This window comes from Frieseomelitta varia, unplaced genomic scaffold, assembly GCF_011392965.1.
Source record: "Frieseomelitta varia isolate USP_RPSP 00005682 unplaced genomic scaffold, Fvar_1.2 scaffold_699, whole genome shotgun sequence".
NCBI classification, from domain to species: domain Eukaryota; kingdom Metazoa; phylum Arthropoda; class Insecta; order Hymenoptera; family Apidae; genus Frieseomelitta; species Frieseomelitta varia.
The window spans coordinates 81,815-99,066 of NW_025110477.1; the positions used below are offsets into that span (position 1 = coordinate 81,815).

A 17,252-nucleotide genomic window follows, 5' to 3' on the forward strand; every position below is an offset into this window, starting at 1 on the left:
TATTTAATGTAAATAAATAATTTTATATAAACTAATTTTATTAATTCTAAATTGTTACTAAAATAATTTTATATTTTATATTTTTAATATAAAACTTTATTAAATTATATTAAATTAAAATTATATATATATATAATTAAATTTTTAATTGAATTTAATTCTATTTAATGTAAAAAATAATTTTATATAAACTAATTTTATTAATTCTAAATTTTTACTAAAATAATTTTATATTTTATATTTTTAGTATAAAACTTTATTAAATTATATTAAATTAAAATTATATATACATATATATATAAAATTAAGTTTTTAATTGAATTTAATTGTATTTAATGTAAATAAATAATTTTATATAAACTAATTTTATTAATTCTAAATTTTTACTAAAATAATAATTTTATATCTTATATTTTATAAAACTTTATTAAATTATATTAAATTGAAATTATATATACATTTAATGTAAATTAATAATTTTATATAAACTAAAATTTTGTCTAAAAACACTTCCCAGTACTTTCACTCTACACGTTACGACTTATTCCTGTCAGAAATTGACGGGCAATTTGTACACCGATTAATACTCTATTCAATTAAATTTACTATCAAATCCTCTTTCAAATTGATGTCTGAAAATAAAAATTTTTTATAATCGATTTATATAAGGGGTTTCGACGCTCATCACGTGGTGAAGCTACTCGGCGTGGTGACACGTGGCCAGCCAACGTTAGTCATCATGGAGCTGATGGTGAACGGCGACTTGAAGAGATATCTGAGGAGTCACAGGCCGGACACGTGCGAGAACATGACCAGCGTGACGCCGAAATTGGACAGGATACTTCAGATGGCGATCGAGATCGCCGACGGTATGGCGTACCTGTCCACGAAGAAATTCGTGCACAGGGACCTGGCCGCTCGCAACTGCATGGTCGCCGAGGATTTAACGGTGAAGGTGGGAGACTTCGGAATGACCAGGGACATCTACGAGAGGGACTACTATCGAAAGGGAAGCAAGGGCTTGCTACCTGTCAGGTGGATGGCGCCGGAGAGTTTGAAGGACGGTGTTTTCAGCAGTTACTCGGACGTGTGGAGCTACGGTGTTGTGCTGTGGGAAATGGTGACTTTCGCGTCGCAGCCTTATCAGGGTCTATCGAACGAGCAGGTGCGTTGTAATTGTACATGAGTATACGTACAAGAAACGTCCAGAAACGGCCTCCTCTCATTTTCATTGCTAATTTACCCCTAGTAAAACCATTTTCGAGACAAAATGATAATTCAAATTGAGTGATAAATTTTTACTTATTTATTGAAAATTAAATTTAAACGATAGTATAGTTCAGTAATTTTATAGTAATATTCTTTACTGTGTTTTATATATTATTATACTTGATATTTATAAAATATAAAATATAATACATTATATATAATGTATACAAGTATTTTTATATTTTATAATGTATATTTTATAAGTAATATACTTTTTGTAAGTATATACTCAAGTAATTTTACAAGCGATATACTTTTTGTAAGTGTATACTTAAGTAATTTTATAAGCGATATACTTTTTGTAAGTGTATACTTAAATAATTTTATAAGCGATATACTTTTTGTAAGTATATACTTGAGCAATTTTATAAGCGATATACCTTTTGTAAGTATATACTTGAGCAATTTTATAAGCGATATACTTTTTCTAAGTATATACTTGAGCAATTTTATAAGCGATATACTTTTTCTAAGTATATACTCGAGTAATTTTATAAGCGATATACTTTTTATAAGTATATACTCAAGTAATTTTATAAGTAACGCTACATTATTATGTAATGTATATATTACACGATACCGGTTGCCGGATATGACCGGCACTGACTCTCTTGACGTGAATTTCCGCAGGTTCTGCGATACGTGATCGAGGGAGGAGTGATGGAACGGCCGGAAAACTGTCCGGAGATGCTGTACGATCTGATGAAGCGGACGTGGAAGCACAAGGTGACGAGAAGGCCAACGTTCATGGACATCGTGACCATGTTGCTGAAGCATATCGACTCGAAACGCTTCCAGGAGGTCAGCTTCTATCACAGTGCAGAGGGCGTCGAGGCGAGGAACCAAAATCGATCCAACTCGCCGCAGATAAATCAGTAAGTAAAGCCGGGCGCATCGACAAAGTTTCAATCGGTCGTCGTTCCCGACTGGCGAACCCTAGAGATTTAAAATTCTGTTCCACGTGTGTCTCACAGGCATCTAGAACTGACCACGCTGCAAGATCTGCAAGAGGAGGAGGCAGAGGGTGAGGAGGACTCGCCGTTGAGGCAGGACTTTGGCGACTTCGCGAGCTTCGAGCCCAGTATCAAGAACAGTTTCAGCCCACGTTTCTGCATGGACTCGTACGGCGAGAACTCGAAAACGACCGCCAACTGCCACGACATGAACTCGTCGAACGTCCCGTTGAAGGCCGGCTTCGACGACTTCGACGGCGTCTCGGCGGACTCGATCGCCTCCGGCAAGGACGCGCTCAACCTGCCGTTCGTCGAGGACAGCCTCAGGTCCGTGAAGAGCTCGCCGTTCATAAACGCGAAGAGCGTCTCACGGAGCAACCTGAGCCAGCTGTCGATCAGCAACAGATCGGCCAGCCCGAAGAACCACAGCGGCAAACGGAGCTTCCTCAGCAGCCCCAACTCCTCGAAGCTGATCAATCCGGACTACGAGAACGGTAGCCCGGAGATACTGTTGGCCGCGGAGAAGAGGGAGACGGTGCCGCTGCGGGTGGACTTCTCGTCGATGGACGCGATCGATATGGACAACGGCGTGGAGAGGAAGGAGCCGCTGTCGCCGGTCGAGTACGTGAACAAACCGGAGGCCTTGAACAACGGCTACATAGGCAGCACGGCCACGTAGTGTTAACGCGATCGCACTCTGCGTCGTTGGCGAAGCGTCGCGACGTCGGTAGTGCGACTCGACTCGCTCGACGCGATCGACGATCGCGTGCACTGGCCGCTGGTGTCGGTGCTTGAACGTCTGCCAAGTAGCTGCCAAGAAGAAGAAGAAGAAGATGAAGAAGAAGAAGCGTCACGCGCTCAGTGGAGAATCACTCGAGAAGATCCGACGCGAATGTCCAGGAATATTCCGCGATCGAACGAACGTTCGAAATGGGCAGTGTCTGTAGGGGAATCGGCGAACAGTCGGACTAGTTCCCTGCGCGTACGCGCCCGCCCTCGTCCCGGCTGCCGGGGTTTTAGAAACGGCGGATTCCAAGTCGTAAGTTGCATTTTTTTAAGTCTCTAGACTTCGGGTTTCGATGTTGTCTCTCCGACGACGTTGACGAATTATTATTATTATTATTATTATATTATTATTATATTATTATTATTATTTTTGTAGAAAACGCGATCGTCTCTCTAAGTAGTCCTACTATATTACGTTTGTAAGATGTATACATACACACAAACATATATATATATATATATGTACTACGTGTAAAACAACGGTTTTTTTAATTCGCGCGCATCCGCTTGTTACAGCAGACACTGCCTTTTCACACGCCGAAAAAAAAAAGAAAAAAAAAAAGAAAGAAAGAAAGAGAGACAGAACCATGTCACGAGAACATGGGACGAATCTGACGATGTCACGTAAAGCGACGAGAAGCGAAACTAGCGTCCCTCTACTGGCCAAGCGTCCAAATGAACCCGCGATCCGAGTATATTTGTATACACAAACATGTCTGCCTATGCCTGTCGTACACGTACGCGCTTTCCGTCGTTCCGAAAGTAATTCGTTAGGCGGGAGAGGAGGCAGGAGGCTCCCTCTCGACGACCTTCCGTTCGCGAAACAAAAGTGGCAATTAATCAGGCGAGCGTGTCAGCCGATCGGTTACGGCTTGCGGTTTTATATTTTACAAGGGGACACCGAGCGTGCGAGTTGCCGCCGATTTAATTGCCGCTTTCTTCGAATTTGTCGTTGTCGTCGCCGGGGGTTGGATCGTCAGAGAGGAAATATATGTGAAAAACCTGTCTCGTACCGAGCGAAGAATCGACTACTTGTCGAAGGACAAGTCCAAGTTGAAAGACAGGCGGGAGACTATATAATATACTTCTCACGTATATTTATCACTGGCGATTTAATCCCGTTCCCACCCCCCTGCGGCAGGGCTGCGAGAAACCGCGGCTCGACTCGTTCGTTCGTGGAAATTCTGTAAAACGGGAGAATCTTCCTTCGAAATCGTGCAATAGAAGAATCAATCTGGCGGCCTGCGTTCGCCACCGACTGTTCTCTCGATTGGTGCTAACGCGAGCGTGTCGAGGAAAAAAGGGGGAGGAAGAGGGAGAGGAAGAATGGACGACGAACAACGGACGAAAAGTTTCACTCCGCCTCTCCGCCCCCCTCCCCCCCTACGTCGGAGCTTGAAGGAAAAACAGATTTCGGAAGGTGCTTCCTTCCAGTTGGACGAGAGAACGTAGACTGTTTTAAGCTCGGGGTGAGAGAGCCGAGGTCGAACGACGAAAGAAAAAGAAAAAAAAAAAAAACGCGACCGACGTGAAGAAAGAGAATCATCCGAGCTAACGCCGGAGAAGCGTGTAGAGGAGCGTTCGAGCGAACCAAAGGAAATGGATGTTTTCACCGCGAGCGACGCGGTAACGCAGTTTGAATTTAGACGTTAACGAGCCTCTAACATAAGACTGATTAGCTAATCCCGTTTATTACATCCATATTCGCTGAAGTAAGGTTTTAACGTTTAATCGAGCCGAAAAGAAAATGGAAAAAAAAAAAAAACAAAAACAAATGGTAGAAGTTCCATATAATGTACGTATACACGTGTTACACGTTTCCTCCCCACCCCACCCCCCTCCCCCCTCTTCGTTTTCTTTTCGTTTTTTTCCTCACGTTTTTTGCTGCTCTTCCCCGAAACGCATCCGCTGCGAGAGCATAGGTTTTCACCTTGAATCTTCCTCGAGACACTACTACTACTACTACTACTACTACTACTACTCTCACTGTCGCTCGTTACTTTGTTCCTTTCTCGCGCAGCTGCTGAACCCTTGCGTCCCCGGGGGGCACGAACGGAAGCGGAAGCCGAACGAGTGTCGATCGAGAGGCCCGACCGCGAGCGTAGGAAGCGGAAAAAAAAATCGACAAAAGAGAGAGAGAGATAGGACTCTGTGGAATTCGATTATCATTCGACGCTTCGTTACGGCCTCCCGTCAGAATCTCTGACCGCTTGTTGTCAATCCCAATGTGAGTGTGGACCCAACGTGTCGAACAGCCTACTCTGTACGTAACGCATTTGTTCCGCGCGTTGTCCATTGCGCGCGCGGCAAGTCGAAGCAACGAGAACCGTACAAAGAAAAATGCAACTCCAGAGAGCTTGGATCGAGACGAGTTGGATCGAGATCGGTTTCTCGCTTCGGAAAAAAGAATCGGCTCGATCTCCTCCCACCTCGATTTATCCGATCGAGCCAGCTGCCGCCTTTTCGCCTCGCGTCGGCGACTTTTGACTCGGTCGCGTTCGACGAGGTTGGCTAGGAAGAAACGAAAGAACGAAAGAAGCTTTTCTCGTGCAACGCGTTTGCTCTCGACGTTGTTCCGCGAAGATCGAGACTCTCTCGGTCGAGAGAAAAAAAGAGAGAGAGAGAGAGAGAGACGACTCGCGCGAAAACGCGGTTGGGTGGTTGTATTGTGAAACAATATTGTGAAGCCTCGCTCGTATTCTAAAGTATTTAGTTTAAACTCGAAGTAAACAGTTAACGCTTAGACCGTGCGCGTAGGTGGGGCGTTGGTCCTCGCACGCATACACGGCGTTGTAAGATTTAACCAAGAAATGTTTCCTACCAAATGAAAACGAGTTCTCTTTATATCACCGCGGATAACGACTCGTGGCTCTAACGAAGAAGAAGAAGAAGAAAGAAGAAGCAGAAGAAGAAGAAGAAGAAGAAGAAGAAGAAAAGAAGTTTCTTAGGCCTATATAGTTTTGAGACCGTGTAATATATATGAAATATATATGTATATTAAGGACGAAGAATCTGGTATTATACAGTGGTAAAACGCGTTTAGTTTACAAGAATGTTACAAGAATGACTGCGACTGCGTGTGCCTGTACATGTTCAAAGACGAAAACTAGAGTAACTCGTGTGCGTCTGTGCGTGTGTGTGTATGTGTGTGTGTGTGCTGTGAAGAGACGACGACCGCGAACTGCGAAACGAGTGCGTGTTGGTTCATACTTAGCGATCGCAGCGAGACAGGGAATTTTCAACGGGGCGATAAAAGCCGCTCCCTCCCCATCCACCTCCGTATCGATCACCAAGCCACGAAGTACAAGACGCATGTGATTTCACGTTCGCCGCTTGCGAGAACGCGATAATAATTCCGCGATAAGAACGACGATAATTCGAAAGAAAAGAAATTCCCGCCTGAGAACGTTTGAAACGTCGCGCTTGAAAATTCGTCGACAGATGTTTGGATCTCTGTTTGAGGGTGAAATTCCTCCGTCGGGTGTTTCCCGATTTTCGCGTTCATTCACGCCTCGCCAATTATTCCCAAGATGAACGCCGTTTTTAAAAAGTAACACGCGTAGTGTTTCTCATTTCCGGAAAATGATTTTGTCCTTTTTCTCTCCCTCTCTCTCATATATATATATATATACACACACACACATACACATTTTTAACGTTCACCTCAACGTTTGTATTTCTTCAGTTCTTTTGCCTTTGTGTTTGTTTGTTTGTTGTTCGATTTACGACAACGCGGCTTAATTTTTGATGGAAACGTGACAGCAAACTTTAATTTAAGCAACGATGCTGCCCTCTTGTTCCTATACTGTGTCCTCTGTTTTCTTTTTTCTTTTTGCTTTTTTTTTTTATTTTTTTTTTNTTTTTGTTTCTTTATCCTTGATACTGCAATTTGCACGCACGATTAGCCTGTATACGAAACACGAGTAACCTAAGATTTTCCTAACGACGTTTACTTTAGAGTTTTAGGTAGAGATAACGCCATTCGACAGAAATTTCAACACCTTCCACAGTTTTTTTCTTTTTTCTTTTTAATTATTATTGTCCTTATTCTCGCGGTCTTTTCTTTTTTTTCTTTCGTTTCTACCATATAATCTCGCGCACGAAACTGCCTCTTTAGCTCCTAATGTCCGAAAGACTCCTCGCGCGACTGCTCAATATTAGATTGCTCAAGCTCTCTGTCTCTGATTTTGTAGTTGACGCGAAATCAGTCAAAAAAGAAAAAAAGAACCATTCTCAGAAATTGTTCGTAATGCACAAAAGGGGGGAGAGGCAATTCGACAACTTTTTCTTCCAAAAAAATAATAGTCTCTCTTTCTTTTTTTCTGTTTTCTCTATCATTTTCGTCTCGTAACGTTGGCTCGTTCTGCCATTCTTGCTTTCATTGTCCAACGAAATTGAATTTAAGTCTCTTTTTCTTCTCCCTATTTGTGTTCGCGGAGACATTTGCGCGCGCTTCTAAACGAAAAAAAAAAAAAAAGAAAAAAGGAAGAAGGAAATATTATTGACCGGCTTCCTCGGAGAAACCACTAATTTTTACATCGGTGGATCTGATCTTGCAGCGATGTTTCTCGTTTATTTCGACTATTTTGCACAGGAGCGAAGAAAGAAAAGAAAGAAATGTCGAACGATACACGTCGTTAATCCGACTTTGGTTGGAATTACCGTGCTACCAGTGCTATACCACGCGAGAGGAAGAAAAAAAGAGACAAAGGAAAATTGATGACGATCAATACGGACGCAAGCATGTTTATCGTTTTTTTTTTTTTTTTTCTTGATCCGGTGTGGCAATCTCGATCGACGTTCAGTTCAGTTTGTTCGCATTAACAAACGGGCGGTTCTTTTTCCTATTATTTATTTCTTTTTTGTACATATAATACACACACACACACATATATATATATTATTGTCGTATTTATTTGTCAATAAAACGTGGCGATGCGCGGATACAAAGATGCTTTCATCACCGGCCTTTTTTTACCTTTCGTCCAATACATCGATTGTCAATACTCGAACGATTATCCGTCATTTTCCGCTTTCACGTTCCCCAGCCTGTTCTGCCAACGGCGAGAAGTCAAAGGGAATTTTCTCGTTTACGCTACCATCTCGCGACCCGTCACACCTGCCGATTTTTTACCGATCTTCCGCATCTTCTGGAAAAAAAAAAATAAACAATCGCGCGATGGAAACATGTGAACTGCCGTAGAACATAATATAATAATAATAATAATATTAATAATATTAATAATAATAATAATAATGATAGAACACTAGAGAGAGAGAAAAAAAAAATTACGACTGACAGCGAGTGAAATGAAAGACGAATAGCGTGATCGCGGGGTTAATCGGCACGCGCGCCGCCGTCTGTAATTACGTCGCGAGCGACGCCATTTCCGGCGAGTCCTCGCCGAGAAAATTCCTTTTTCGGGAGCGTGCAATCAGCTGCGAGAACTGGTTACTGGAATTCACTCGGATCACAGCCTCGTGTGATCGTTTCGTAACCCGTCGCCGATTTTTTGCGCCATCATCAGCTTGATCTTTTCACCAACGTGCGTGAAAAGACACGGCGGAGATCCACGGAACACGATTCAAAAGCCGAGAGAACTCGAGTCTTGGAAACGTTGGAAGGTGCCGGACGCTTGCAAAGACACTGAGCCAAAATTCTCAAGACGTTCAAGGCTTTCGAGATCAGTTCCGGGCATTCAAGGACACTCGAGCAAGCCTCGAGAACTTGTGATTTGGATGTATATATATTTTTTTTTTTTTCACGTACGTACGCGCAGAGAACGAGCACGTATTGAAATATGGCAGCTCTCCTCCTCTCTCGTCGCACGGATTTGAAAGCGGAGAACGCCGTTTGTATTCGGCATTTTTTTATTTTTTTTTATTTCTTTTATTTTTTTTTTTTTTATTTTTTCACCGCAACTGCCGGGAGTAAATGCACGTTCGACAACGTGCTTTCACTGTCGTTCTCGCTGCGACGAAAAGAAAGTGACTCCCCCTTCTCTCTCCCCCTCCCCCCTCCCCCCTTCCCGTCCTTGTCGCGAGAAACACCCTGTGCAACGCATCGACGCAGGTATCTACGATTTTCGACCCGATTTTTCAGAAAATCGATCCGTTTCGACGCGCCACGCCAGAGCGCGGAGAACAAGAGCCAGATAAGAAGAAGAAAAACGCACGACTGTTCGCAACCGAGTCTCGTTATCCTCCGACATCGAATGCAAGGTAGAAAGACGAGAGAATGTTTCTTTTTTTTTTTGTTTTTTTTTTGTTTTTGCTAATAAATCGCCGTAATAATTGTAATTGTAACGCTCGACGTTGTAAAAACAAAAAGGAAGAAGAAGAAGAAAAAGAAGAAGAAGAAGAAGAAGAAAGGAGAAGGAAATAAATAAACGAAAATATGGCCGACGGAAGCTTTTCCCTGTTCGTCGATGAACGCTGTCTAGGCGAATCTATCCCGTTAAATGTAATTTACTATTACGATCATACGTTACGCTATACCCAAAATGGAGACAGAATTTTATTTACCAAATACGAGTTTTTTAATAAAAAAAAAAAAACACTTTTTTGTGAAGGAAAACTAAACGCTTGGACTTTTCTGCTTTCCTCCCGCTTCGCGTGCCAGAGCTTTGTCAGAAAATGGTAAACGTTGTTCGATAATGGTCAAAAAATGACCTATTGTTATTACGGTGTAGACTATGAATTTTTAACAAAACACTTCCTCCCGAGAGGAAACAAAATGATTAGACTTTTCTATTTCTTTCGCTTCCAGGTTCCAAATACCAAAGTTTTATTTAAAAAATGGTAATAATACGTTAAGATTTTTATCAAAACATGACTTTCTGAAGGAAACAAGAAATGCTTGGATTTCACTCCTCCTATTTCCAACTTTCAAAAACTAAAGTTTGAAAATGGTAAAATGGCAATGATATTGTTCGATGGTTTAATAGGTCAAGAAACGACATGGTGACTAAATTTTTGAACAAAACACTTTCTTCCCGATGAAAACGAAATGTTTGAAAATTTTCTATTCCTCTCGCTTCCAAGTTTCAAAGACCAAAATTTTGTTAAAAATGGTAAAAATGGCATTATTCGACGCTTTAATAGATCAAGAAACGACACGATGACTAAATTTTGAACAAAACACTTTTTTTTCCCGAAGAAAACAGTTCTTGGACTTTTCTACATTTCTTGCTTTCTCAAGTTTCAGAGACCAAAGTTTTGTTAAAAATGGTAATTGTCATTCGGCACATTAAGAAATCATGGTGATTAAATTTTTAGCAAAACATTTTTTTCTGGAAGGAAACAAAATGCTCGAACTTTTCTGTTCCTCTCGCTTTTTCACGTTTCAAAGATCAAAGTTTTGTCAAGAATGGTAAAAATGGTATTACTCGACGCTTGAATAGGTCAAGAAACTAGTGACTAAATTTTGAACGAAACATTTTCTTCCCGAAGGAAACGAAATGCTTGAAAATTTTCTATTCCTCTCGCTTTTTCAAAGACCAAAATTTTGTTAAAAATGGTAAAAATGGTATTATTCGACACTTTAGTAGGTCAAGAAACGACACGATGACTAAATTTTGAACAAAACACTATCTTCCCGAAGGAAACAAAATGCTTCAACTTTTCTGTTCCTCTTTTTCACCTTCCAAAGACCAAAGTTTTGTCAAAAATGGTAAAAATGGTATTACTTGACGCTTGAATAGTCAAGAAACTGGTAACTAAATTTTGAACAAAACACTTTCTTCCTGAAGAAAACTTTGAAAATGCTTGAAATTTTCTATTCCTCTCGCTTTTTCAAAGCCCAAAATTTTGTTAAAAATGGTAAAAATAGTATCATTCGACGCTTCAGTGGGTCAAGAAACGACATGGTGACTAAATGTTCAACAAAACACTTTCTTGCCGAAGGAAACAAAATACTTCAACTTTTCTATTCCACTTTTTCACCTTCCAAAGACCAAAGTTTTGTCAAGAATGGTAAAAATGGTATTACTCGACGCTTGAATAGGTCAAGAAACTGGTGACTAAATTTTGAACAAAACATTTTCTTCCCGAAGGAAACGAAAAGCTTGAAAATTTTCTATTCCTCTCGCTTTTTCAGAGCCCAAAATTTTGTTAAAAATGGTAAAAATAGTATCATTTGACGCTTCAGTAGGTCAAGAAACGACATGGTGACTAAATGTTCAACAAAACACTTTCTTGCCGAAGGAAACAAAATGCTTCAACTTTTCTATTCCACTTTTTCACCTTCCAAAAATCAAGGTTTTGTCAAAAATGGTAAAAATGGTATTACTCGACGCTTGAATAGGTCAAGAAACTGGTGACTAAATTTTGAACAAAACATTTTCTTCCCGAAGGAAACGAAATGCTTGAAAATTTTCTATTCCTCTCGCTTTTTCAGAGCTCAAAATTTTGTTAAAAATGGTAAAAATAGTATCATTCGACGCTTCAGTAGGTCAAGAAACGACATGGTGACTAAATGTTCAACAAAACACTTTCTTGGCGAAGGAAACAAAATACTTCAACTTTTCTATTCCACTTTTTCACCTTCCAAAGACCAAAGTTTTGTCAAGAATGGTATTACTAAAAATGGTATTACTCGACGCTTGAATAGGTCAAGAAACTGGTGACTAAATTTTGAACGAAACACTGTCTTCTCGAAGGAAACGAAATGCTTCTCGCTTTTAGGTTTCAAAGACGACGACAGTTTTGTCAAAAAATATCGTTCGACGCTTTAATAGGCGACAGAAACGGGACGGTGACAAAATTGTTTCGAATAAAAAGGAAAAATTCCAGCAATGTTCCCAGAGAGAGATACATGGCCCGGTTCTTTTTGGGAACCTCTCCCATCGGTTTTCAGTTCCCAGCGAGACGAATGAGTGTCCGAGCGACGACTTAGAGAGCCAAATATGGCGGTGTCTTCGACGGCGGGATTCTTGGGAATCGTCGGCCCCCACGAACCGGCGCAAACAGGTATATCCCGATTTCGTTCCTCGTTTTGCATCTTGCACCGGCATCATCGTGTACTCTCCGCACTGTGTGTGCATGTGTGCACGCTGCACACGCGTATGCATTTGCAGCACCGTTCACCGAGAGAGCCTGACCTCGATTCCACGTTTCAAGAACGTTGCCTTCTCGCGTCACGACTCGGATTCGTCGCGACCTTTGCGATCCTCTTATTCCACGATGACGATTTTACCGATGGCGAGGCGCCGCCGATCAGGCAACACGAATTCCAATCGCGACCACCCTCCGAACGATTTTTATACCAATCGAGAATCGCGACCGCTCTCGTGGTATCGAAGAAACCCATGTCGCACGTTGAATTCTTTGGAGTACGAGCATTTACGAGGAATTTAACACTTTCGCAGCAGACGTTTATTTGGACATTAATGAAAATATCTATTCACCTTAGAACGAGTCAGAATATTCTACAGAGTGGACCAAAAGTTTCTTACCACCTATTTTTTTTTTTTTTTTTTTTTGAATAAGACATCAAAATGTAACAAAAAAAAAATTAATTTTAAGTTAAATCAAAGATGATATTCTTGTTGTGTTTTGTAAAAATTATTTCTCTCGAATGTTGACCGCCATGTATAATAAAAGAAATTACAAATTTGCTTTAGTAAAAAGTGATTTTTGGTCCGCTCTATGCAAATCACCATAATTCGAGTTAAAATAATTAAAATAAAAGTTAAAAAAATAGTTAAAATAAAAGTGTTCGAATTAATATTAATTTTAGGAACACTCGTACTTTTTAAACAAAAACAGAAATCACTATAATTCGAGTTAAAATAATTTAAATAAAATAAAAATGTTCAAATTAATATTAATTTCAGGAACACTCGTACCTTTTAAACAAAAAAAAAAAAAAAAAAAAGAACGAAAGCAATTGAAATACTGATGGATTGTTACAGTGTTAAAATAATATTATTCAACTTTTATAATAATAATTGCAATGGATTTTACGTAAATTTTTACACAATATCTCTTACATGCTTTCGTCATTTTAACACATCTCGTCAGCAAAGTATTTACTGAGTATAATTACTAAATTTAAATAATTGGCGATCGTCTTTTTACGTGACCACCTGTGTGACCAAAATGTGTTAGAAAGGATAAGCTTAAACGGGGCATATACAGTACCGGTCACTTGCCGGACTTCGGAACACTGAAAAGTGCACTGGTACAAGGTGACGACCGATCCGACAAACATATTCGGTCATATGCATCTGATTAACTGGTTGCTCGATGTCGTTTGGTTTTCGCCAATCTTTTTCTTTTTCTATTTATCTATCTAAATATCATGGACACGTGTCTTGCGACGAATAGGAAAAGAAATAAATTAACGAGAAAACACGCGAGTATCAATTTTTTCGCATATATTTTGAAATTGTTTGATGAACAACAAACAAATCAATATGGTTATTGTAAAAATTGTCTCGCGGCTATTTGTTTCAAGTATTTTTTTTTTTTTTTTTTTTTTTTTTTTTTTCAAGTATTTTTTTTTTTTTTTTTTTTACTTATCTATTTCAATATTGGCAGACAAATGTCCTGTGATAAAGAAAAAGAGATAAATTAACAGGTCACGAGAAGTTTATAAGAAAATACACGAGTACAATTCTGGAACTGTTTGATGAACAACAAACAAATCAATGTGGTTTGCGCTTATATTTGTTTCAAATATTTTTTTTTTCTTATTTACCTATTTAAATACTGATATAAAACAAATGTCCTGTGATACGGGAAACAGATTGTGAGAAGTTTCTTGACAAACGTTTCGAGATCGTTTGACGAACGACAAACAAACAAATGAATATGATTCGCATTCGCTTCTGGGTGTGTTCTGGTAATCTCAAAAAAATCTAGGAACAGCAAAATTACTTCTTCAATGGCGCGTTGGAGTATTAGTATAAGAAACGCGATCGATTTAAGCACGGATTTGATTTAACAGCTGGCTAACTAATTGCGGACCATAACGAGTGACCAAACGAGCACGCAATAATTCGTCGCTTTCTTTTTTGAACACGTCGATATCACTGGATAGAAATTATCGAGAAGTAATAAATTTATCATTTGTTTCGCCTATTTTGTTTTACTTAAAATATACTTAACACTGAGAGAATATTACAATTTTTGGTGCAAAAAATTCTCGACGTGCGCTGGCAACCGATTGCGGACCATAACGAGTGACCAAAACCGTCTACAATTAATTCGTCGCTTTCTTACTGAACTCGTCGGTACGATATCGCTATATCGGATAGAAATATATTGAAAAGTAGTAAATTTATCATTTGTTCTGCCAATTTTGTTTTACTTAAAATAATACTCAACACTGAGGAAATATCACAATTTTGGAACAGAAAATTCTCGACGTTGCGTGGCACGTCGTTCCAGCGCAAGAGGTTTTAACCTTCTATAGGACGGATGTAAATCGCCAGGCGAAGTTTAATTTTACATGTTTCCATTATAAATTATTGCAGTTCCTGTATTTTCAAAGTTAATGAAATCAAATAAAGAGTCAAGCTACTCGAAAAGCTACAAGAAGCGAGAGAACCGTCGATCTATCGGACGTTCGGCTTTCTCAGATATTACACCGGTGTCGACATATCGGGCGTTAGTAGTTAGAAAAGATTAAACGGAGTCTCGTTAGAACGCCTGTCGTAAATGGCGCCTGCGAGAGCCGACATTTCCCATCGAGAGCTCGTCATCGAACGCTTCGAAGATCCGATATTCAAAGTTAGATGCCCGAGGAGATGGCCCGAGAGCCAGTGGGTACCGTTACTACCTGTTCCCACCTGAATCGTCGCCAATTTTATCTCTGTTGCCCGTACGTGGGCAGGAAGAGGAGGAAGAAGAAGCCTCGTCCTCCTCGCGCCTCTCCAACCCTCGTCCCCCTTTCGACCACCCTCCTCTGCCTTTTTTCGCATACCTGCTCGCTCGAGGATCGCGAAATTTCAGGGGTCGTTAACCCCTGAAAAACCAGCCGTCTCCGGGGAAACGAAATTGTTTTTTTCTTCTTTTTTTTTTTTTTTTTTTTTCTTTTGCCATTTTGACACCAGTGCCAGAGAGACGAGGTTCAACGCCACGCACTGTCGCGGAGAAATTAAGAGAACGTCGCATCTCGCGCGAGAGGGAGAAAGAGATTTCTTTCGAAGAATTCGACAGTTGGCGATAGAAGAGAGAGAGAGAGAGAGAAAAAAAAAGAAAATGGCACAAGTGCGCGCTATCGGTATTGATAACTTTTCTTCGATCGAAAGGTTGATGATGGCGAGAATATCGAGAGGAAGGACAAGGCGATACACGATTCCCAGAGAGAGAGAGAGAGAGAGAGAGAGAGAGAGAGAGAGACGCCAGGAAACCGTTGTCCTCGTTCGAAGCTCGCTCGCGCGTTCATCGGGACGTCTACCAACCTCCGATCAGAAAGCCACCTGCCGCATACCATCTTCTGCTCTGTCGCCGGAGGCAGAAGCAGCCTCCGCTCTTTCTCTCGAACGAGAGACAGGAGAGACGAGAGAGAGAGAGAGAGAGAGACAGAGACGGTCCGCGAAAAAAAGATTCGCTTTCACGAAAGTCCATGCAGCCATTTCGTTTTCCCGCGTCATCCTTTATACTTGTCCGGAATGCGCGGCTACGTGAACAAACTAGCGAGAGAGAGAGAGAGAGAGAGAGAGAGAGAGAAATGAGATTTACGAGAGACCTTTTCGCAAGCAAATCCAGGACGCTCCCAAAAATGCTTTGAATAGGACGTCCGACGGGCGAAAGAATTTGATGACACATGACGAATCGCGTATGTACATGGCCGTATATGTACATACACGTGTTGGATGAAGGATTATACTATAAGCACGGGAGCGATCGACAAACGTCGACTTTTTCTCAGTTCGAAATGCCGGAGAGAAATTATTTCAATGTTATTGTACAGGATGTCCGTAAAGTCTCTTTACAATTTCGAAAATTTATTACAAGTGCAAATGAAGAGACAGACAAGTGGATATTGTTACAAAATGAGACGTATATATTTAAGTTTTTCTTTTTGCCTTATGTAATACACCTCGATACGGGCACCATTGGTTGCACGATGCACATCAAGATGCACGTTACTCGATTTCTTAGACGATCGATATTTACCTCAGATGTTCTTGATCGTCCACTCATCCCTTTATCGAACACTGTACCTGTCGTCTCCGTAAATTTCTTGTGCCACGCACGAATTGATGGACGTGACGGTGGATCTCTTCCATACTTTGTTCTGAAGTTTCGCCGAGTCTGCAGATCCGACTTGGTTTCAATAAACCATGATACGCACTGTGCCTTCTCCCGAGGTGTAGCCATTTTGTAAGGGGTTCGTTTAACAGTATCTTATTCATCAACAAGGTACCTGAATGCAATGTGTTAGAAACCTTGATAACCACTGAGTACATAGAACAAATCTGACGAAGGTGTCTCATCAATTGCCTCTGTAATAAATTTTTGAAATTGTAAAGAGACTTTATGGACACGCACATGGGGTTATGTTGAAGATATCGTGTATCGAACAAAGAAATCGAGTATCGTCTCTTGATGTGCTTCGTGCAACTAATGGTGCCCATATAGAGGTGTATTAAACGAGGCGAAAGAAACTTAAATATATACGTCTCATTTTGTAATAATTTCCACTTATCTGTCTCTTCATTTGCCTTCGTAATAAATTTTTGAATTTGTAAAGAGACTTTATGGACACTCACATGAGGTTATGTTAAAGATGTGTATCGAACAAAGGTACGGAACGTGACTAATCTAAAGCAGAGGAAGAGATTTATTTCAGATTAATTTCCTTACAGACACAGTAGGTGCAAGAACTGTAACAGCGTGCGAAATTCTTGGCACGCGACGGCTGTGCAGCATTGCCGATTCCTCGCGATTCGGTGTCCACGGAACGGTCTCTGGAATTGGTAATTGCTAGGCGAACCATCGATCGTCCTCGTTAACGTGGTAACGGCGATCACCTGACACGAATGCAACACAATGAACTCTCGTGCAACGCAGAGGAATTTGCGAAACGACGATGAATTTATAATATATATCGGACAGAAATACGAGCTACAATATATATTGTTTTCACAAATTCTGTCTGACATATTATAAATTAATATATATATTATAATATATATTGTTTATATTAATTTTAATATATATTATTATTATTTATAATTATATATAATTAATATATATAATATATATATACACTCATATTATTCGCGTATG

At 40.3% G+C, this 17,252-nt stretch overlaps 1 protein-coding gene and 2 long non-coding RNA genes across 3 annotated transcripts in view; 2 read left to right on the forward strand and 1 right to left on the reverse strand.

The window, feature by feature from the left end:
• Positions 1–4,748, forward strand: part of LOC122535333 (insulin-like receptor) — a gene marked incomplete at its 5' end in the record, with an annotated part of 76,660 nt that extends 71,912 nt beyond the window's left edge. The window contains 3 exons of the mRNA XM_043666791.1: positions 670–1,165; positions 1,900–2,144; positions 2,244–4,748. Coding sequence (XP_043522726.1) covers positions 670–1,165; positions 1,900–2,144; positions 2,244–2,901 — 1,399 coding nt within the window. The remainder of the gene's footprint in view (positions 1–669; positions 1,166–1,899; positions 2,145–2,243) is intronic.
• Positions 4,749–5,627: 879 nt separating this feature from the next.
• LOC122535329 lies at positions 5,628–9,584 on the forward strand. The gene is made up of 2 exons (XR_006308140.1): positions 5,628–5,947; positions 9,340–9,584. It is a non-coding gene; the product is annotated as an uncharacterized LOC122535329 (long non-coding RNA).
• Positions 6,872–17,086, reverse strand: LOC122535330. Its single transcript, XR_006308141.1, has 2 exons — positions 16,827–17,086; positions 6,872–8,158 (listed from the first exon to the last, which is right to left on the reverse strand). It is a non-coding gene; the product is annotated as an uncharacterized LOC122535330 (long non-coding RNA).
• Positions 17,087–17,252: the final 166 nt, after the last annotated feature.